Source organism: Peromyscus maniculatus, chromosome 4 (assembly GCF_049852395.1).
Source record: "Peromyscus maniculatus bairdii isolate BWxNUB_F1_BW_parent chromosome 4, HU_Pman_BW_mat_3.1, whole genome shotgun sequence".
Classification (NCBI taxonomy): domain Eukaryota; kingdom Metazoa; phylum Chordata; class Mammalia; order Rodentia; family Cricetidae; genus Peromyscus; species Peromyscus maniculatus.
In genome coordinates this window covers 87,850,377-87,874,598 of record NC_134855.1, presented here as the reverse complement: position 1 = coordinate 87,874,598, position 24,222 = coordinate 87,850,377, and the positions used below count along the sequence as shown (strand labels likewise).

General features: G+C 35.1%; 1 protein-coding gene across 1 annotated transcript in view; it reads left to right on the top strand.

Annotated features, from left to right (window-relative positions):
- The window catches only part of LOC143272954 (anoctamin-3-like), a 282,163-nt gene that overhangs the window by 247,369 nt on the left and 10,572 nt on the right, over positions 1–24,222 (top strand). The window contains exons 15-20 of the mRNA XM_076570270.1: positions 2,017–2,123; positions 3,403–3,540; positions 6,085–6,149; positions 16,444–16,537; positions 20,830–20,929; positions 21,792–21,867. Coding sequence (XP_076426385.1) covers positions 2,017–2,123; positions 3,403–3,540; positions 6,085–6,149; positions 16,444–16,454 — 321 coding nt within the window. The 3' untranslated portion in view covers positions 16,455–16,537; positions 20,830–20,929; positions 21,792–21,867. The remainder of the gene's footprint in view (positions 1–2,016; positions 2,124–3,402; positions 3,541–6,084; positions 6,150–16,443; positions 16,538–20,829; positions 20,930–21,791; positions 21,868–24,222) is intronic.

The following is a 24,222-nucleotide window of genomic DNA, read 5'->3' as shown; positions in this document are numbered from 1 at the left end:
CAGGTTTTGCTACTGTGTTTTCTGTTTTAGGAGTGTTCATTCTTCATTTGTTGAAGTTACTGAGCTACAAACATGCCTGTAGTTCAATCTGAGGAGTAAGTAGTGAGTAAGTGGTGGATATGTGAAAAAAGACGAAAGATCACAGAATGCACTGGTGTATTTCCCTTTTTTTGAAGATATGACTACCTTTTAGGTCAAAAACTAACCTCTGTTTTCCAATCTAGGATACCTGGATTGGGAGAAGGAGAAGATGGAACCGACATTTTTTCATATTGAAATGAAATGTAACCCTAGCAGCTTGTTCCCTGTCTGTTCCCATCAAAGGAAACTAAGAAGTTTTCAGTGACTGAGTCCTTTCTCTTTTCAGTGATAAGAACAAATGGTGAAGGGAATTAGACATGTGGGTTAGACATGAGACTGAAATTCTTAGTTCTGGATTGTGTGTCCCGATGACCTCAGGAGAAGTTTGAATATCTGTATTACAAGTAGAGTTTTCTATGCAGAGTTTGAATCTTTAAATCTAATTAGTCATGGACAAAGGCATTTACAAAATTTATTTCCTTGAAATTCTGAAAGAGTTCCTGAATAAACATTGAATGTGTGGATGCTAGATCTCAAAATCCTAAGGAACTCTGGAAGAGCCATGGTTTGACTCCTATAATCTTTTTTTTTTTTTTTTGGTTTTTCGAGACAGGGTTTCTCTGTGTAGCTTTGCGCCTTTTCCTGGAACTCACTTGGTAGCCCAGGCTGGCCTCGAACTCACAGAGATCCGCCTACCTCTGCCTCCCGAGTGCTGGGATTAAAGGCGTGTGCCACCACCGCCCGGCGACTCCTATAATCTTAGTCCTACTTTCTTCTTTTACTATTTTTATGTTTGGGAAAAAAAATAGTAACAATGGTGAAGATTAGCTTATAACACTTCTTGCTTTAAGACAACAATAATTTGCCGGGCGGTGGTGGCGCATGCCTTTAATCCCAGCACTCGGGAGGCAGAGCCAGGCGGATCGCTGTGAGTTTGAGGCCAGCCTGGGCTACCAAGTGAGCTCCAGGAAAGGCACAAAACTACGCAGAGAAACCCTGTCTTGAAAAACCAAAAAAAAAAAAAAAAAAAAGACAACAATAATTCATTACTTTTAAAAGATATTGAAAATAATAAGAAGCTAGACTTTTAAGAATTCTATGTATTATTAGTATTCAGGTAAACAGATCCCAGACTAGTAATTGCAAGTTTTCTTTCCTATATTAAAAGAGTAGCGAATCACAACCTTGACATTTGAGCCATTACTGTGTGGCTTGGTAAGTTTATAAAGCCTGGGTGTCATATCCTAACAATTGTAAACACTGCAAAAACAGTGAGTTAAAGACAGTGTTGAAAATCAACTGAATGATTTTGATTTAACACTAATGCTTCATTCCATCAACATTAGGGGAAAACAGAGTGCAAGTGAAGTATAAATTAACAAAAGTTTGAAAATTTCTGGGTCGATGTTGAGTTATATGTCCTTTGGGCTAAATATCATTTTTATAAAATGTGTTAGATGATTTCACAAGTAAAAAATGGTTTATACAAACGCATTGGAGGAAACACTCACTGGAAAGGTAAAAACCTCAGAAGCTATGGACTCAGTATGGTCCACAGATAACAGTAGTTTCCTCTAACAACTAAGCACACTGCTGAGCCTCAAGATATTCATGCAGAAACCTGCTTATCAAATTGCTCTTAAAGAGGTGAAGAGAGCAATTACATGACTCCATATATTAAATGCTAAGGTAGAAGGAAATGTTTGTAGAACAAACACAGTTTTAAAGTCATCTATGGAAGTGATGAGCAGGTTTCATGTGTCGCATGTAAATAGTTGTAGGGCATTTCAAGGAGAAGGAATGTGCAGGGGCCTGCAAGGAAGAAGCTGCTTATTCACTTTAGCAAGGCTTTGTATTCAAAGGACTGTTTAAGGCTCCATTAAGTTGAAGATTACAATGATTTTGGATTACAGATTCTTTTGTTTTGTTTTGCAGGATGGCTTTACACCACTTTTACTGGCTCTCAAGGAAAACAAAATGGAGATGGCGAAATTTTTAGTAAAGAAGGGGGCAAATATACATGTATTTGATAAGATGAAAAGGTACAGTTGTTTGAATTTTTTCAATAAAAATGTGCGACATACTGAAATAACAATCTTACGACCAAGAAATATCAACTTGATGGAAAGAAGACTAACTTACAGGGATTCAGTGATCAGGTATCAATTAGTCATCAGTCTAATTAGTTGGGTAAGCAAAGCAATAAATTGAGGTGAGCAACACAAATCATTTATAAGTTTCATATCCCCTTATTATAATTATTGATGCTTCTTATTTGATATTTTGTTTGATTGGACAACTGATATGGTAGATTAATGGGTTTTCAGTTTGGTTTTACTAATTTTTTAAGAAGTCTAAACTTTTTGATTAACTTTGATTCATAACAAAACTCAATCATTTTGTACTGTTGTTCCTTGCTCTTATATGCTTATCCTATAAAATGCCCTATTATTCATAAAAAGAGTTGACAATCACAGTCTATTAGATGACTCTTGCCTTTCAATTCCCTTTGTTTGAGAAATAATGAGGTTAGAATATCCTATGATGACTAAGAATTGTTATTTCAGGATGCTGCTCAACTCTACCCCCTTTTGTCCTGTACAACTGGTATTGATGTGTTTATATTTACATAGAGTTGGGAAAGCAAAGTAAAATCACTTTATTAGTAGAAACATTATGAAGCTAAGTAATAGGTGGGTAGATGCAGATTCATAGATGACTTGGTTAAAATATCAGCTACCTAGCTGCTAGGTGTCTGAACTGCTAGTGTTACATATCATCAAATATGAAAAGAAGGATAATACCTTGTAAAGGTTTACATGAGATCATTTATGTAAAATTTAGGGCAGTGCATAGGACAGGTTATCCTCATTACTAACTGTAACTATAATGAATTTATTATTAACAGAGTATTTTATAATGTTGTTATAGTTTAAATAATGAAAATACCTTTCAATTATCTGATGGTTATCTGATTAGTAATTATATGTTACAGCAAACTAAAGAAAATGGAAACATCTTTGTTTAGGTCCTTATCTACTTAAGAAGAATAACTTTTATACACTTATATTCTATCAAAGTCGATGAATCTAAGAATTCTACTAAGAAGATACAAAACACTGCCAGAGGCTTCCTATCCATTTTCTTATTTTATCTTTGCACACCAAATATAAAGTTGGATTTTTGTAACAAATAATATTTATGTGTATAAAAAGGACAATTCCAAACAGACAAGCAAGATATTAAATTTGTAAAATATACCCAAGTATTAACAGTTTTAATTAAGTTATCTAATAATGAAGCTATTCTGTGTTATTTCAGAAACACACTCTTATATGCCATAAGATGGGATTCAACAGATATGGTCAGTCTATTTCTGGATGAAGGCATTGACTTTTTCGTTAAAGATGTGTTTGGATGGACTGCGTTACGCTATGCTATTGAAGGCACAAGTAAAGGGTAGGTGTTTGCACTGTAATGCTAGCAAACACTAACTTGCAGTTCAAATTAATCCCTAAGTCTTCATCTTCCTCTCATAATGTATTATTGTTGACTCTAGGTTGTTTTGGAATAACAGTGAATATCCAGTATGCAAAATGCATACCATTAGAATTAGAAATGAAGAAGTGTTTCTTTATCTCATGATTTGGTTTTGTATTGCTGAAGACTGAACCAAGTGCCTCATTTGTGCTGGGCAGTTCTGTAAATGAACTATATCTCTGTGTAGAACTTTCTGGAACTTAGAAATTATGGACCCTAACATTTTCCATTTCATCCAATTATAAACCCTATACTTTATATATTCAGATGTTTCATATTCTAATTAGCTGTTTTAGTCTTCAATTACAGTGTTGCAGAAAATTGTGTTTCTTCCTCTGGGGGGCTTTCTTCTATATATTATTTTTGAATCTTGAAAAATGTACAGGTTTCCGGATTCCTTAATTCCCAGGAGGAATACTCTCTTTCACAAGACAGGTGGAGCAAGAAGAGGACATCTAGTCCTTCTTTTGTTTTTATGATTCTGTTGCTGCACTGTTGCTAGTCACACTTGTCCTGGAGATCAGTAGAGCCTGACCTCTATGACGAGGCTGCCTTTGTTGAATCAGTTCTCTAACGATTTATGACAGTTTACATTTACACTGAAAAGTTACAATATATTAATTGAGCTGTTAGTCCCAAAGTGACAGTGCTTTCCTTTGGCTGCTGGGCGTTTCAGCTTGTGCCACACACATTGCTACCTATTTGACCATTCTCAGTTATTCAGAACCTTCCATGGATCCACATGTCATTTTAACCCTAGACCTTTTTTGTTTATTAACTGTGAAGAGTTTGTTCATCTCTTTTGGTAGAAAATGTGACTAGGGATCATTGTAAGCTGTCATGAATGTTTAAATCATGTTTCAGGGAATATCACAAATCTTTATTCAGTACTACTAGAACCAGACCCCTTTGCATTTTGTGCAGCATCCTTTCCTAGGTGCTATGAGAGCCAACATTATCATTCTCTGAGTGAGTATTTGTCAGCCTTAGTCTGTATTTAAGAGACCTCATTCACATTATGTTCCAATGGAATCCATGGGTAGGATAGGATTTTATCTTGGAAGGAATTTGGACACAAACAGACCAATCAATCTTTCTAACAAGGATCTGCAGGTTCAGAGCTTGATTCGGTACAGGAAGACTGGAAGTAATTAAGTGAAATTTTGTAAAGTGTTAGTTTGAAGTTTTTGGTCATTGTGTGTTTGATAATAGCAAACAATCATTTTATTTAGTGGAAAGAAATCCCATGATAAAAAGCTTATATTTTCAAGTTGTTAAATAGCTCATTTTTCCCCAAATGATAAGACAAAATTACATTGATAGCTGTAATTTAGAGGGCTTATGATGTTAAATTCTAATTATCAAGTCATGAAGCTTAAAGTCTCCTGGAGGAGGGGTGTCAAGGAGTGATCATTTAGATCAGACTGACCTGTAAGATGGTCAGTGGGGAACTTTCTTGATTGTTGATAGATGTGGGAAGACCCAGCCTAGGAGTAGCATCATTTCCTAGGCAGGAGTCTGTTGTGGAATATTAATTTAAGGTGTGTTACCTTTGTTTATGCTGTGAAACATTTGTTTTAATGATGCAAAGTTGTGTTGCCTTCTTTTATGTTGCATTTGTTTAACTCTGTGAACCTGTGTTACTTTGCCTGTCTAAAACACCTGATGGTCTAATAAAGAGCTGATTGTCCAATAGTTAGGCAGGAGAAAGGACAGGTGGGGCTGGCAGGCAGGGAGAACAAATGGGAGGAGAAATCTGGGAAAGAAAAGATAAGGGAAAGAGAGAGAAGGAGAAAGATGCTAGGAACCAGCCACCCAGCCGCAGAGCCAGCCATGGAATAAGAGTGAAAGTAAGAATAACAGAAGTTAGAAAAGGGAAAAGCCCAGAGGCAAAAGGTAGACGGAATAATTTAAGAAAAGCTGGATAGAAACAAGCCAAGCTAGGGCCAGGCATTTGTAAGAAAGAAGAAGCTTCTGTGTGTGATTTATTTGGGAGCTTGGTGGCAGGCTCCCTAAAGAGCTAAGAGCAAAAGAGTAAAGGAAACCACCAACAATAATATTCCTGAATTGTATAAGAATAGTGTATGTGAGGAACGTGCATTGCATTCCCTTGTTTATGCTCTTGATTGTGGATATGATGCAACTACCTACTTTAAGTTCCTGCTGTCTCAACCTTGCTGTAATAATGATTACCATTGTGAGTCAAAGTAAGTCCTTCTTCCCCTAATTTTCTTTTGCCAGGCTGTTTTATCACAGCAACAGAACTGAAATTAGAAAAAGATTTCATGTTTTCTAGATAGCTATAATAACTGAATATAAGCTGTGAAAAGAAATAATACATTGGGCTTTACTCAAGTATGGTAATGCCTTTGATATTGTCTGCAGTATTCTGGAAAATTCAACATAGCATAAAGATGTTTTTCATATCAATACTAAAATAGAATTTTTTTTTTCACTCGGCAGTAGTCGAAAGATTCTTATGGACTATGAAATAAAGTTACATATTAAAAATAAAGATGGCAATCCAGGTAAGTCATATGACAATGAGAAGTGAATATTAAACTCATGATTATCGCACAACCAATATAAACCAACACTGTTATTACATGTTTTCTAAGCATATACAATTGAAACTTCTTCCCTTATTTTCAGTATTTTAATTTAGGCAACAGCACTCACATTTGTTGCTCTAATTTTAAGTTATCTCCCATTAAAGGTTGTCTTTTTGATATGTAGTTATAGTAACCTCACTGAACATATTTATTTTTTTGTCTATGTTGAGACATTATTTCAGTTATCCTGTCATGGCTTCTATCTTACCGTGTAGTTGAGGTTGGTTTTAAACTCCTGATTCAAACTGTCTTAACTTCTCAGTTGAGGTTAGAGGCATGCAGTGCACACTCAGCAGCTTTCTTTAATAAATTATTAAATTGATATTACAAACAGATGAGCAGTTTCTTTCCTGAGTTAAATTCCAGCTAAAGTGTCTTCATTCCTAATGGCACATGATTTATGTTTTCCTGTATCTGTTAGTATTGCAAAGCTTCAAGTTTCAATTCTTAATTAGGCTCTCTATTTTTCTTCATTGTCTCTGTCATGGTAGAGAATAGGATGTATAAACAACCCCATCATATATATATATATATATATATATATATATATATATATATGTGTGTGTGTGTGTGTGTGTGTGTGTGTGTGTGTGTGTGTGTGTGTATATGTAGAGAGAATATCATTCAGAATGTGAAATTTGTTATCCAAAAATCAAATTGCTGGCTTGTTTTTATTTAAACAAATAAAATCAGCAAATATTGAGCCAAGGTAAAAGAGAAAAGCCGAGAGGTCAGAGCTCAGAGATAAAATCTTACCTCCTGCAGTGCTCCTAGCTTCCCCGAGAGAGGGAGGTACTTCCTGTGTCCCTGTTTAAATAATCTTTCTGTTCTGCCTTCTCATTGGTTGTAAACCCAACCACATGACTGCCTCATCACTGCCTGTAAGTACCGCCCTCCAGGTCTTAAAGGCGTATGTCTCCAATACTGGCTGTATCCCTGAACACACAGAAATCTACCTAGCTCTTCTAACCACCACGCTCTCACTATGGCTCTAATAGCTCTGACCCCAGGGCAACTTTATTTATTAACATAAAATTAAAATAACATTTCAGTACAAATAAAATATCACCACATTTCCCCTTTTCTATTTTAATAAAAAGAAAAAAGGCAAAAGGTTATAACTAACAAAAGAAAAACTATATACAAAAGTACAATAACTATATACAATATATACAAGTAACAAATACCTAAACGATGTCTAGTCCATTTGTATTTGACAAATCAGAGAAAATAATTCCCTTATCTATCCTATTTTAGTAAGTCCAAAATGTATCTAATTCACTTTCTATCCTAATTAATCTTCAACTATAACTAACTAATCTTCAACTCCCTCAGAGACCCAAGAAGGAAATAATATTAGCTAACAAAAATAAAAACAGGAAGTGCACAAAAGCAACTTCCAAAAATTTTGTGAGTTGACAGAAACAGCCAGCTGCCTGGACAGTCACCTGAGGTTTCTCCACAGTGTTGGGGCATCATCTTCAGCCTATAGGCTTAGCGTATCTGACAGACTCATTTGTGAAGTAGGTTGTACACAAGGTCAACAGTTCAACCTCACACTGGGTGAGAGCAGTCCATGTACCAGAAACACCTGAATTCCACTAGTGTCATGTCATGATTCAGGATTTTAAATTCTGGAAATTGTTGATGGTTTTTGAATTCAGCTGTCCATTCTTCTTGGCTGTGTATATATGGCTTCATCTAAGCATGCCCTTCTCCACATCCCTCTATTAAATGCCAGTCTACTATTGAGAGGCGTGAGCTTTCAGTTGCTGTTCCATTGCACAACAGAAGCCATCGGCCCACTGCCTGTTCAGCTGCCTTCAAAGAAAAGGGCACTGTACCTTTTCCAGATTGTGAAGGCCACTTCAGGGATGGTGCCATATTGTCCTGGCCTCAGAAGTTGCCTTCTGATAAAGCCATAACCATACTTGTTTTGGCAGGAATCGGTAGTCCTTTGTTTCGTGTTCTGTCTGTCCATTTTGTCCTGTTGATTTGAGGATACTTTGTTGTCCAGTGGCTAACTTTTGCCACAATGAAAATTAACTCCATATGCAGTTTCTTCAATGCCCATATTTTCTCTGAAGTAGATTGGTACTGCCAGGAGCTGACATGTCTCAAAAAAGAAAAATTTCTAAGTTATTAAAATATTTTAAATGCCATATTCGTTAGATCTCTGAAGGGTTTGAAGATGACCTGTCTAAAATATATCTGCTCAATTTTTAAAACATATCTAATATGACTACAATTTCTATTGTAATGTCTAACTACTAACTTTCATTTCTTTATATCCTAATAGTTGGTAATAATGTAAAGTATTTAAAACTAGTAATTGTCTTTTTCTTTTCTTTCTTTTTTTTTTTTTTTTTTTAAACAAGAACCTTAAATCTAATCTCGTTTGCTTAGCCTTTTTCCTAACCCTTGACAACAACTTGTAACCAACCCCCCTAAACAATTGAAAATTATCCCAGACCCAAAACCCATTAAAAGAACCAAAAAACCACCCGCCCCACACCACTTCTTTGGCAATGTGGGTGTCATATTCTTAAAATTGCTTCCTGCTGGGTATGGGTGAAGTTATCTTTATCCTGAAAGAAAAATTTAGGTTAATTGTCAAATTCTAGGAAAGGTAACTATATCCTTCATTATTATCCAGTCTGTGTATAAAGCCAAAGTTCAGGGTTTATCTCAAGTCCTTATTCAAGTAGTCTTTGAGACTGGATCATCTCAGCTAGTCATCTCAAAATTGTTCTGAGCACCTTGTAGTTCAAAGCTGATCTGTAGATGATGTTTGTCAGCTTAGTGATATTATTATTGTCCACGTGGAATTGTTGTTGTTGTTGTTGTTGTGGGGCCCCATCTTCTTTCCGGAGACTTCAGTTGATGTTAGGCCTGGCCGTGATTTCCTGCAGAAAACTGATAAGAGACTCGAACACAAAGACATATATATGCAGCTAACTGAAGCCTTTTTTCTAGAATTAGTTAGTACTCTATATGACCATTCATATCTTAACAAAGTTTAAAATGTATATATATATTAATCTTGTAAATTTTGATATAAAATTTATACTTTAAGAAAAGTTTAAAGAATCAGAATAGAATCAAAGAGTTGAGATTAGTAATAGAATGGTCCCTTAATTAATTTGGCTTTTGTCCTGTCCCATAGCAGAAAATGGCTCTTTTATTCTGTCATGATACAGGGAGTTTGTATTTTCATTTTAACAACATGCTTGAGTTTAAAGAAGGAGAGAGCCATTCTCCAACTCCAAAGTCAGCTTTAAATTTTAATTGAACTGGGACTATTAGAAAACCAATAGTGTTAAATCTTTAGAGAAAAGCAGAAACAAACATTTAAGAAGACATAAAATTTTTTAGATAATATATACCCATATGCCATATACTCCAATATACTCTGTTTCCTGGGATAGATGATTTGTCCCTTTTCTTCAGTTGTCTCATTTGTCTTGTGTCCTTCAGATTCCTTAACCTTCATTCTCCTAAAAGACAAAAACAAAAACCTTCCCCCAAGACTAATTTTGGGGATGTTCCTTTTTGGCAAGTTATTATCTGATTAAATGAAAAGACATGTGTTACAGGTACAAGTTAGTTTAAATTGGATGTTCATGCTGGTTGATGAACTATCACCTCCTCTAATTAAGAGGTTTCTCTTGTTCAAATCGAACCTTTATCAATTTTGATGGTACCCACAGCTTATCTTCTCCTATAGAAACAAAAGCAAAACCTCGTCCCCAACGTAATACATACCCTGGCTTCCATTCTGAGGTCAGCACATCCTTAAAGTATATAGGCTGATTTAATTCTGTAGTTTTTTCTATTACCCAATGTCTCTCTGCAGCTGTTGTTCCTTTCTCATTGGCATTCAGAAAATTCAAAGTTAATAGAGCATTATGCAGTCTATTTCTGGGGGTTTTTGTTACTCCTTTCTGTTTATTTAGCATATCCTTTAGAGTTCTGTTTGACCTTTCTATAACTGCTTGACCTGTAGGATTATGTGGTATACCTGTAATATGCTTTATATTGTAATAAGCAAAAAACTGTTTCATTTTAACAGAGACATATGATGGAGCATTGTCAGTTTTGATTTGTGCAGGTATTCCCATAATGGCCATAACTTCTAGCAAATGAGTGATTACAGAATCAGCTTTTTCAGAACTCAAAGCAGTTGCCCATTGAAATCCTGAATAAGTATCGATAGTGTGGTGTACATATTTCAGTTTTCCAAATTCTGCAAAGTGAAACACGTCCATCTGCCAGATTTCATTCCTCTGAGTACCCTTTGGGTTACATCCTGCTGGTAATGGTGTTTGATTATAGAAGGAACAAGTAGGACATTTCTTTACTATTTCTTTGGCTTGTTGCCAGGTTATGGGAAAATCCTTTTTTAAACCTTTACTATTGACATGATGTTTTTTATGAAATTCTGAGGCCTCCAGCACATTTCCTATCAATAATTTATCAATCTCATCATTGCCTTGTGCTAGAGGGCCTGGCAGACCAGTATGAGATCGGATGTGAGTTATATATAAAGGATGACTCCTTTTCCTGATTGTATCTTGTAATTGAATAAATAGTGAAGTTAATTCTGAAGCATCAGGGATAAATTCTGCAGTCTCAATATGTAATACCACTCTTTCAGCATACTGAGAGTCAGTTACTATGTTGAGAGGTTCTGAAAAATCCATTAATACCAACAGAATAGCATACAATTCTGATTTTTGCACTGAATTATAAGGACTTTGTACCACTTTACTTAAATTTTCTGATTTGTAACCTGCCTTTCCTTGTTTGTTGGCATCTGTATAAAATGTACGAACTCCAGATATGGGTTTTTGCCGTACAATTCGAGGCAAGATCCAATCAGCTCTCTTTATAAAATCAATTCTGTTGCTTTTGGGATATTTGCTGTTAATTTCTCCCAAAAAATTACTGCAAGCTCTTTGCCAAGGTTCACTTTCTGTCCATAATTTTTCAATGTCCTCCTTAGTTAAAGGTACGACAATTTCTGCTGGGTCTATTCCTGCTAATTGACGAAGTCTCAATTTTCCTTTCCAAATCAAGTCAGAGATTTTTTCCCCATAAGTTTTTAATTTTTTATTTGGTTTATTTGGTAAAAATATCCATTCCAATATAATATCTTCCCTCTGCATTAATATTCCAGTAGGGGAATGCCTAGAGGGTAAAATAACCAAAATGCAATCCAGCTTTGGATCAATACGATCCACGTGCCCTTCATGTACTTTCTTTTCTACCAAGGCCAATTCTTTCTCAGCTTCAGGTGATAATTCTCTTGGACTATTTAAGTCCTTGTCACCTTCTAAGGTTTTGAACAAATTAGTCAGTTCATCATTTTTTACCCCAACAATAGTTCGTAGATGAGAAATATCTCCAAATAATCTTTGAAAGTCATTAAGAGTCTGTAGTCTATCTCTCCTAATTTGCACCTTTTGGGGTCTAATTTTTTGTAGCTCTATTTTATATCCTAAATAATTAATAGAATCTCCTCTTTGTATTTTTTCAGGAGCAATTTGTAATCCCCAGCAAGGCAAAATTTTCTTTACTTCTTCAAACATTCTTTCTAAAGTATCTGCATTTGAGTCAGCTAGTAAAATATCATCCATATAATGATAAATTATAGATTTAGGAAATTTTTTACGTATCACTTCCAATGGCTGTTGTACAAAATATTGGCACAGAGTTGGGCTATTTAACATTCCCTGTGGGAGGACCCTCCATTGAAATCTTTTAACCGGTTGAGAATTATTATAAGTAGGCACTGTGAAAGCAAATCTTTCTTTGTCCTTTTCTTGTAAGGGTATTGAAAAGAAACAGTCTTTTAAATCAATAACTATGAGAGGCCATCCTTTTGGTAACAGAGTAGGCAAAGGAATTCCAGATTGTAGAGAGCCCATCGGCTGAATTACTTTGTTAATTGCTCTAAGGTCTGTTACCATTCTCCATTTACCAGATTTCTTTTTAATAACAAATACAGGAGAATTCCAAGGGCTGGTTGACTGTTCAATATGCTGAGCATTTAACTGTTCTTCTACCAGCTCTTCTAAAGCCTGGAGTTTCTCTGTTGTTAAAGGCCATTGCTGAACCCATACAGGCTTGTCTGTTAACCATTTTAAAGGTAGAGCTGTTGGTATTTTTGGAAGATTATCAGTTGTTGTGCCCTGTTCCTGTATAATATGGATGGCTGGTGACCACTCAAAATAATGCCTTCTAATATTTCTCTCAGAAACATGTGCTAGTTTATGATTTGTTTCTGAGATTGGAGGGATTTTAATCTGAGTATTCCATTGTTGCAACAAGTCTCGACCCCACAGGTTCATAGCTATGTTAGCGACATATGGTTTTAATTTTCCTCTCTGTCCTTCTGGACCTATACATTCCAGCCATCTTGCACTCTGTTTCACTCCAGATAATGTCCCAATTCCTAACAGTTGAACGTTTACCTCCTGAAGAGGCCAAGCTGGATGCCAAAAATTCTGGTGCAATTATGGTAATGTCCGCACCTGTGTCTACCAGACCAGACAACAAAACACCATTTATTTTTATCGTTAATTTTGGTCTCTGTTCATTAATAGAAGTTTGCCAAAAAATTTTCTTTATGTTTTCTCCTGAATTTTCTATTCTCTCTTTTTCATCATCCTGACCAGCCTGATTTATTCCAATAGTCATTTGGTTATTTAATCGCTCAGAGCAGGGATTTCCTCTACAGCTGCAGGAAAGGTTTGAACTGGTTTTGCTATGGGGGCCTGCATGAGGCCCCTCCGGGAGTTTCCCGAAAACTGAGGCAAAGGATTACCCTGTCTGTCCTTTGTTGATCTACATTCGTTGGTCCAGTGTTTTCCCTTACCACACCTTCTGCATACTCCAGAAGGAAGGGGCATTCTGTTGCCATTGTTCCTTGAAGAAACATTGCTTCTAGGATTGACCTGTTTACAGTCCCTTTTAAAATGTCCTTGCTTTCCACACCCAAAACATCTAACACTCCTCAAACCTTTTGAAATTACTTCTCCTACCCACGTATCATGCTCATCAACCTCAACATTAATTGTTTCTCTAATCCAATCTTCCAAAGGTGCAGATCTTGCCCTTAACGGCCTGATTATTCTTTTGCATGCTGCATTCGCATTCTCAAATGCCAAAGCTTCAATTATTGCCTTACTAGCTTCTGATCCTGAGACCATTCTGTTTACTGCTGAAGCCAGTCTTTCTAAAAAATCTGTGAAAGATTCTTTAGGGCCTTGCATAACCTTTGTGAATGACTCATGTTTTTTTCCTGGTTCATCAACTCTGTCCCATGCATTCAAGGCTGCCATTCGACATAAAATTACGGTTTGAACATCATATAAACATTGTGTTTGTATTGAAGCATATTGGCCTTCTCCAATAAGCTGATCCTGACAAACTTGTATTCCTTTATCCCTCCATTGTGTTTCTACGTTTCTAGCTTCCTCCTTAAACCAAGTCAGAAATTGAATTCTCTGGCTGGGTTCCAGAACAGCTTGTGCAAGGTCCCGCCAGTCCTGTGGTATAATCCTATTATATGTTGACCAAGAGTTTAACATTTGCTTTACATATGGGGAATGCATGCCATAAGATACTATTGCCTCCTTAAACCTTTTAAAATCCATCAGTTCAATTGGAGCCCAGATATTTTGTGTAGCCATTTGATCAGGCATCTGCTGTACGGTTACAGGATAAATTAAGGATGATTGTGTGAAAACAGGCTTTCTTTCTGTAACCTTATGATCCAAACTTGAACCAACTTCACTGTTAAAATTAACAGGTTTTTCTAAAGCTGTTATCCTGGCACTTAAATCGACTATCTTTTTAAATAGTAAAATGAGAATAAGCATGGTGATTAACTGCATAATTCCCATAATACTAATCTTTTCATATAGTTGTTCCATTGTCAGACTGCCTAAAATTTCAAACAAAACCCAATTTTCTTCCAATGTACACAGGAAACCCATTTTTTTAAATGTGGAAAAAATTTGTCTTTTAAATAGTTTCCTTTATGACTTACCAAATCTGCGTAGAACAGTAGAAATCCGAGCGAATTTCAAAACAGCCACCTAGAGTCCTAGGTGTAAATCCAGAGAGAGAGAGAGAGAGAGAGAGAGAGAGAGAGAGAGAGAGAGAGAGAAACAGAGAGACAGAGAGAAAGCAAGAGAGAAAGCAAAAGCGAAAGTGAAAGTGAAAGTGAAAGTGAAAGTGAAAGGGTAGCCGGCTAAAGCTTAAAGCCAGCCACTTGTTCCCTCTGAGCCGAGTCAAGGCTTGGCTTTACAGCCAGGGGCCCTGTTTAGCAGGGCAGGCCTGAGCTGTTTGTAGCACTGGCTTTAAGCAAGCAGCTCACAGTCCGGCCTGAGCCCAAGCAGACCTGGGCTGGGGCTAGGGAGCCGGCTGCTCCAGCTAGGGAGCCGGCCCCAAGCAGTTTTTAATGGATTCTTGTCACGTTGGGCGCCAGATGTAGATGTAACCAATCGTATTATTAAAATAAGAAACACAGAGCCAAGGTAAAAGAGAAAAGCCGAGAGGTCAGAGCTCAGAGATAAAATCTTACCTCCTGCAGTGCTCCTAGCTTCCCCGAGAGAGGGAGGTACTTCCTGTGTCCCTGTTTAAATAATCTTTCTGTTCTGCCTTCTCATTGGTTGTAAACCCAACCACATGACTGCCTCATCACTGCCTGTAAGTACCGCCCTCCAGGTCTTAAAGGCGTATGTCTCCAATACTGGCTGTATCCCTGAACACACAGAAATCTACCTAGCTCTTCTAACCACCACGCTCTCACTATGGCTCTAATAGCTCTGACCCCAGGGCAACTTTATTTATTAACATAAAATTAAAATAACATTTCAGTACAAATAAAATATCACCACACCTGACTTTATTGGCATAAGACTATATCAGAACTATGCATAACATAGAATGTATATGTAAATGTACATTCCTATATGAGCTTCTAATTTGTAGAAAACTTTTAAAGACCCATGCTACTGGAATTGCAACTGAAACTTGAAGCCTTCCTGAAGAAACTTTAATATTATTATATAATATTATTGGATATAATAATATTCATTATTAAGTAGATGCTGTTCTGGAAAACAATGAACATGGCAGATGAAGACATATACTAGAGTGTAAGAAAAAAACAAGTAACATGTTTCATAAGAAGAGAGTTTATATTTGTAGTGGAGTAGTAGTCAGGTGGGAAATTTGTACTGAAATAAATCCTTGTGAATATGGACAAGAATGTGAACATGAAGCTGCCAACTAAAGGAGAGAGATAGAGATACGCATAGAATTCTATCAGGATGACAAATGGGAAAAAAATGTACAGTGATAACATGTTTTCCATTGGAGGCTTAGCAACAAGGAGTTGCCAGAAAGCTGGAAGAAACAGAGATGTCAATACAGTCATTGTTTCCCCACTTCATATGTAAAGTAAAATCCGCAAGCAAAAATCTGTTGTAGTATACACATTTAATTAGAGATATCTGCAAAATTCCATCCTTATTAGTCCCTGCTATGAGTGTTTAAAGTTCTCTCTGAATTGATAACAACCTACCTGTCTGTGTTGTTTAATGTTAGAATAGCTTTATTTAAACATATCCCTAAAAAATCTATAAAAATCTATCAGTTTATACTACTAGGTTTCTTTATAATTCTTCTGATCTGTAGCAGCTGCTACAAAGTTTGCATTGAAAAATTTCATACATCTTGAAACCTCTTTTCATTTTTCTACTTTGGACAATAAGTATATCTGTCATTGCATATTCTCTAAATAATTAATATTGTATTAAAGCTAATTAATTTATAAGTATTTTCTAAAATTAACATTTGTAAATTTTTTTGTTTTCTGTGGAATGAAAATAACATTTATGAATTTTGAAGTCTGTTCTTCATTTAATATGTACTTGGGCTAGTCTTTTATTTACAAATATATCTCATCTGTACTTCACTGTCTTATTTACATAGATAGAGACTCACTGAGAATTAAAGTTAGATATTAATGATGAAAGATGTTTGATCATTTTTTTCAAATCTCTTGGTTTTGATTTCTTGTTTCTTTAATTTTCTATGTAATTAATATTAAAAATGATTGTGAGGTTTTCTGGGAAATGGATTAGAACATTTTTATCTAGCTAGTCTTTGATATATATATATATTTTTTTAACAGCACATGCTTAAGCAGTCCCAGCCCAAGGGTATTTACTATAGTAAATTTGAAAAATATAGAAGAGCCAGAAACCAAGTAAACATGGAGAAGCAAGGTAAGAGCATTGCATTATACCGAGAGCTTCTTTGACAATGAAGGAGCCAAGTGTCCCTCTACACAAAAGAAAATCAGTTATGAAACATTTATGAATTTATAAATTTATATTAAGTGACAATTATTTGTATATCTCAAATCAAACCCAGGTTCAGTAGATGGCAAGAAATCATAAAAATCCAAGCAGAAATGAATGAAATATAAATAAAGGAAGAGTGGGGATATCAGGGTTTTATTCATTTTATGAGTGCTAAGACATAAGGAATAGTGAAGTCATGGAAATGATGATTAGGAAAGGTAGAGGGATGAGAATTACATGAAGGAAAATGAGGTAGGTATGTATAGGGGATACTGTAATACCCATTTATTTAGAAAAAGAAGTCTCAGAGTATTAAATATGTGGGGTAACTATAAATGAACCTGCTAGTACCGCTACGTGTTTCAGAGGCACAAGTAAATATCACTCTGCTTTTTTGTGATGTGCTCCTCAATTCTTAGGAAGACAAAAAGGATACAAGAACCAGGCCATACAGAGCTACTTTTTACATTACTTGAACATAATTATGTATGATCTTCTCTACATAGTTTTGATACAGTGTCATACATTGTAACTACTTCTCAAAATATTACCACACAGGATAGAATACAGAAAAATACACATAGATTTAAGTTCATTAAGAGAATATCAATTTAAAAACATACAGACAGTGCTTCAGAGAATGTTTTAAAAACAGAGGTGATGATCCAGAGGAACAGAAAAAGAGACAGACTACAACTTACATAAACTTGGAGTTAATGCTGAGGACATAGGAGAGAACTCATTTCAAAAACCCTATATTACCACTGTTGCATAGATGACCATTAATGAGATGGAATGAGGTAAATGTTAAAAGCCTCTGTCACTCACTCCCTGTCTACAAACGCGGTACAGCAACTATTGGGGTTATTAGAATCTTAAGTCTCAAATATTCACATGGGCAAAGCAAGCTCAGATACTCTGATCTTGAGTAAGACCTAGCTAGGGAGCCTCTGTGGGTCCCCACAGTGGTTATTAAATTGGCATGAATTTAAAATGTTAGATATAATTATTTATAATTTTATACCTGCATTTCCTCTTTGAAAGCTTAGTTATCTTTTACGTGATTTTAGTTTGAAAAACAAACAAAAACACACTCACCCTTTTTATGAAGTTAAAATCTGTTTATTCTAGCTGGGCGGTGGTGCACAGACCTTTAATCCTAGCACTCAGGGGGGCAGAGCTCAGTGGATCTCTCTGAGTACAAGGCCACCCTGGTCTACAGAGTGAGATCCATGACAGGCACCAAAACTACATAGAGAAACTCTGTCTCAAAAAAAAAAAAAAAAACACAAAACCTATTCTACATATTGTTGGTGGTCTATGCCTATATCTGAGACAAGCGATTCCTTTATCAAGGGTCTTGAGGGATCCTGTATAGGAAGAACTTGTGTATTTAGTTATAGGTGTGCTTTAATTGCACTTGATAATCCATTCTGTGAGTTGACTACTAGAAGTGATTTGAGTTCTAGTTTGTATTCTATCACAGTGCCTCTGGTCATTCACAGTATCTGGTATGTAGCTGGGATTTATATGCTACAATTTGGTGAACTGCATCCTCTTGTCTTTTCCTAACCTGAAAATCTGTTTGACAAGCACACGCCTTTAATCCCAGCACTCGGAAGGCAGAGGCAGGCAGATCTTTGTGAGTTTGAGGCCAGCCTGGTCTACAGAGCGAAAGCCAGGAAAGGTGCAAAGCTACACAGAGAAACCCTGTCTCGAAAAAACAAAAAAATTAACAAACAAAAAATATCCAGTGACTTTCACAAACATTTATTACCTCCATCATGTTCATAGTTCCTTTTTTGTTCATTTGATTTTTATCATTTTAATTTGATATTTTCCCTTCCAATTAATAGTTAGTTATGGTTTTGGCACTTAGTTTGTGTACTTATTTAGCATCAGGAGTGGGAAATTGTCTCGAGGGCATTTCACATGCTATCCATATCCTTAACCACTGAACAAAAAACACTACTCATTATTTAGTTTCTCTGTGACCTGGTTACACATAAGAAACACATGTTCCTGAAAATGCAAATGAATTCCATCAACATAGGTGCAATGAAAAGAAAGGTCAATTTGAAAACATACAACTTACTCATTCTATGCAGTACAGTCATATCCTATTTGATAATATAATGACAGTGTGTTGTCACAAAGGGATCTCATTTATATTGACACTCATCAATTGATGTTTTTTCTGTATTGTTTTCTAATCAAATTCCAGGAGATATTTTTAAAGCATTCTGTGAATTAAAGATTACATCATTGCTATAGATGTTTATTTACCTCAATATTATTTTTCTCCATTTTCATTCATGCCACTCACAGTCAGTGTTATCCTCACATTAGAGGGTCTGCTCAGCTGCACAGACCATCAGCCTCTGTCATATATCATTGTCCATACTTTAGGTATTCATGAAAATGTCACTATACAAATTATTTTGACATATCATCAATGTTTTAGGTATAGATACATTTTTATTGATTGTTTTGGGCACAAAAAGTAGTGTCTAATATTATGACAGTTTCATGAATATCTAATATTATTGTTTTTATTCTCTGTGTTGTTTGGAAGCCTTGAAATACCTCCATGATTTCTACATGTTTTATTTTTTTTATATTTTACTTTTGTTTTTTGCTATTTTCTATGACTTGACTGTTTGCTCTTAACTCTTTCTCATCTGTTGTATATTTCCAAATTGATTTGCTTCTCATTTAACATTTTTCTACCTACCTTACTACTACATTTTGACTTATATCTTTACTGTAATTCATAATTTATACTTTTGTCTATTTTTGTTTAATATTCTCTTTTCAATTTATTTTCAGTTATACTAAGTATTTTTCTTTTTTGTTGATACTTGACTGTGTAGATGAACATTTAGCATATGTTCATGTTTGAACATGGAACACTTTATGATATGGGTTGTGTATAGAAGTTCTTGTTATTGTGTGTATTTTTTACATCAGTAAATCTCCATTAGAAGTATAAGCTTAACTGAGCCTCAAAATAAGAAAACCAAAAATGTATTTCATAATAACTTATTTTATCTGTTGTTACAAAGACTTCTAGTATAGAAATGTTATTTCTAGTTTATTTTAACTATATAAATATTGATTGATTTCAGCAGAAGCAGATATACATAAAAAATCTCAAAGGAAATGAGAGTACTCAGTTATATGTATGTATTGTTAAATTTGAATTTCCATTTATTATATATTTTTATAAACAATGTACACAGGCTAAATTATGTGTTCTTCTAGAATGCATCATCATGAATAACATTAAGATTAAACTTTTATTTTAAAACATTTAACTAGTTAGGAATATTGAATTTTCTGAGCTATTATCTACACTAACTCAGAGCTAAAAATTTCTCAGATATTTGTTCCTAATATTTTTTTTCTTATTATCCCTTGTATGTCCCTTCATTTTCCCCCTTTATATTCTAGAAACGGGGGAGGGGGCATGGGGGAAGGTGATGGCGCACGCCTTTAATCCCAGAAACAGAATATTCCTAAGCACGTGAACATATGAACAATGTGGCTCTGATGTCCTGTTGTTCTGCTCCTGATAGGCATCCAGACTTTTTATTTCACTGAAAAAAAACAGTAGATCAAATCAAAATAATAATCACTGGCATGAACTCAGTTTAGAGTATAGTAGATGTGATTCTAGTTAAAATACGCCATGTAGGCATCTGACACTGAACTTGTAATTTGCAGAAAACTGTTAGAAGGACCTATTGTGGGAATAGAGTGATCTGAGCTTGAGTCTCAACAAAGCCATTCAATTCCTTTGAGATTGAATAGTCTTTCAGAAGTTCTTGCCATCAAAGCAGACATAGAAGTCACAGCCAAGTTCTGCTCATTTCCTTACCCTTGACTCATTTTCCATATATGGAATATCTAGGCACTATCAGAAAGTAAGGCAATGAGTATTACAGACGTGTTTATGCTTTTCTTTGATAAAAATAAGTAATCAGAAAACACATCTTAAGTGATTAAAACAAATAATTCTGAAGCTATAGCATTATTGAAAACTACTGAAAATTATTCAACTTTACTATTACAGTGAAAATCGGAAAAAGCGCAGATTTATATTCAGGATAAAAACCTTTCCTTCTGAGGAAAGACTTGGAAAGAACAGTGTCATAATGGGTAAAGTAAAGAGAAATAATATCTGTTTATCATATAAGTCTTTATAATCCTAGATGGATGAGGGAACATGCATTTTGAGAACCAAGACTATTAGCAACATACTCGAAAACAGACTTCACCAGGAAAGTAATGTGATTTCTTAATTTTAAACAGGTATGCTTTTTAATTTTTTTATTATGAAGAAATTTTTTATTCATTTTACATACCAACCAAAGATCCCTCTCTCTTCCCTCCACTGCCCCCCAGCATTATCCCCCCAATCCATCCCCTATTCTCTCCTCTGACAAGATAAGGCCTGCCATGGGGAGTCAGCAGAGCCTGGTACATTCAGTTGAGGCAGGTCCAAGCCCCTCCCCCTGCATCTAACTAATGGAAGCAGATACAGAGATCTACAGCTAAGCACCAGGCTGAGCTCCAGGAGTCGAATTGAAGAGAGAGAAGAGAGATTCTATCAGCAAGGGGCATAAAGATCAACCAAACAAAGCTAGTGGGAACTGTAGCTCGAGAGTTTTCTTTCTGGGTCCCGCCAAGCCCTGGCAGTCCCTTAACCCACTTATAAAATAAACATACAGAGGCTTATATTATTTAAACTGCTTGGCCATTAGCTCAGGTCTATCATTGTCTAGCTCTTACTCTTATATTCAGCCCATTTATATTAATCTAAACTTTGCCACATGGCTTGTGGCTTACTGGTACCTTACATCTTCCTTGTCCTGCAGGCAGTCTCCTCCTTCCCTTCCTATTCCCTTAATTCTCCTCTCTGTTAGTCCTGCCTATACTTCCTGTCTGGCTACTGCCCAATCAATGTTTTATTTATTAACATATTTGCCATACAGAACATCCCACAGCAGGGAACTCATGAACTTTAGACCCACAGCTGTGGAGCCTTCATGGGACTGGACTAGGCACCCTGCATAAAATGATATGCTTTTATAGTAAGAAATAAATTTATTTTACTGCATCATGATTGTAAATCTTCATGGAACAAACCCACTGCTGATATCTGTTTTACTAGGATACCATGACAGATCTTCACTTACCAGCACAACTAACTTCAATCACCAGGCATCTTCTAATTGAAGGACGAAAAGGTAAAGATTATGTCATCAGCAAGTCATTTCAAAGACTTTTTATTAAAATTGGGGGAGTAACATATTTTACTAGACCAAAAAGTTGCATATAAAATGTTTAGTTAGTAAGGAATATAACTTATTAGGTTGTAATACACTATTAATCTTGTGAGTTTCCATTAAATTTTAAGTTGAGAGTATCATGATGAAAGCTCAAATGTAACTACAGGATGGAGTGTTTGTTATCTGAGGAATTCCAAAGAATAAGCTAGTGGTATGGAAACATGACTGAGAGGTAGGAAAAGGGTGTTATAATTTTTGCCTTATCAATTATAAAAAGACATGAAAGATTGGAGGACTGGGTCTTAGCATAGCTTCTTTCATTCATAACAGATTATAATAAATACCAATGTTAGCCAAATATACTCACAATTTAATATCACAAATAATGTTGCTCCTTTCATGATACTGATATATAAGCCAAAATGAGAACATCAGGTAGAAGCAAGGGATAATAAACAATGTCATCAGCATTTTAGTTTCCTGAGGTTCCATTTACTAATTGTTAGGGTAGAGCCTGTACTATTACAATCCTATTCAGAAAGCTCTCTCCTGTGTCAACGAGTTCAAGTATATTCCATACTTTCTCCTCTGTCAGATTCAGGGTATCACATCTTATATTGGGGTCTGTGATCCATTTGGAGTTGAGTTTTATGCAGGGTGAGACAAAAGAATCTCTTTTCATTCTTCAAAATAGAGCTATGAAATTTGACCAGCACCCCTTGTTGAAGATGCTGTCTCCTTTTCAATGGCTCATTGTCAAAAACATATGCATGTAGAAACATGGGCTCATACCTTGTTCCTCAATTCTATTTTATTGACCAATGACTTTGTTTTTAAACCAGTACCACATTGTTTTCAGTGCTATAGGTCTATAGCATAATTTGCAATCTAGAATGCTGATACCTTTATACATTCATTTATTGTTCAGAATTGTAATGGCTATCCAGGATGTCTTGTGTTTTTGTATAGAAATTATGATTAATTTTCTCAACCACTGTGAAAAATTGCATTGGAATTCTGATAAGGATTGCATTAAATATATAAAATACTCTCTTAGTAGCATGGCCATTTTCATAATATGAATCTTATCAAATCTTGAGCATGGGAGGAATTTTCATCTTCTGAAATCCTCTTCAGTTTCCTTTTTCACTGTCTTGGAGTTTTTATTGTGCCAGTTTTTCACTTCAGTATATTATAAGACATTTTATTTTCTTTGAGGTAGCTATGAATGGAATTGTTTTGCTTACTTCTTTCTTGGTATGCTTGTCATTGTGTAGAAAGGCTACTGATTTTTTATGTTAATTTTGTATTTTGATAATGTAATGGATTTATTTATATGTTGTAGGAGGTTTCTAGTGGAGTCTTTTGGGTTTTATGTATAGAATTGTATCATCTGTAAATAAAGATATTTTGATATTGGCCTATAGTTGGGGGGGGGGCAGGTGTGTCTCTCCTACTAGTTTTGATATCTGGGTATAATAGGGACTTCATAAAAAGAATTTGAAAAGATTTTTTCATTTTCTATTTTGTGGAGTGATTTGAGGAGTATTGGGTATTATTTTCATTGAAGTTCTGATAGAATTATTTGCTGAGACCATATGGTTCTGGACTTCTTACTGAGAGATTTTAAATTAATGTTTTATCTCATTTCATATTATTAGTCTATTTAAACTGTTAATTTCATCTTTATTTAGCTTTAGTAGGCCACATATATTCATCTGTTTATTTTAGGTTTTTTCAGTTTGGTAGATTTTAAAGTATGTTGTGATTATCTGAATTTTCCAGATGACTGACGTAATGTTTGCCCTTTTGTTTCTATTTTCATTAAATTTGAATCTTCTCTCTTTACTTTGTTTAATTTGGCTAAAAGTTTGTCAATCTGTTTTTTCTTTTCAAAAGAACCAACTAATTCTTTTGTATTTTATAATTTCTGTTTTGTAAATTTCAAACCTTATTTTGATTATGTCTTTTCATTTTCCTTTTTGAGTGTTGCTTGATATCATTTTCCCTAGGCTTCTGGATACATCATTAATTTATTAAATTCAGATCCCTTGAATATCTGCATGTCCTCTTAGTATAGCCATTGTGCCTTATAGATTTTTTTATGATGTGTATTAATATTCATTCACTTCTAAGAATTTTAAACTTTATTCTTGAATTTAATTAACTATGTTTAGTGGGATCATAACCTTGGAATCATTTAGTCAAATACTTGGTCTTATTTTTACATGAATATTATGTATACTTATGACACAGCTTGGCTACAGCACAAGTAATATGATAATAGACTATATTTCCAAACTCCAGTAACTT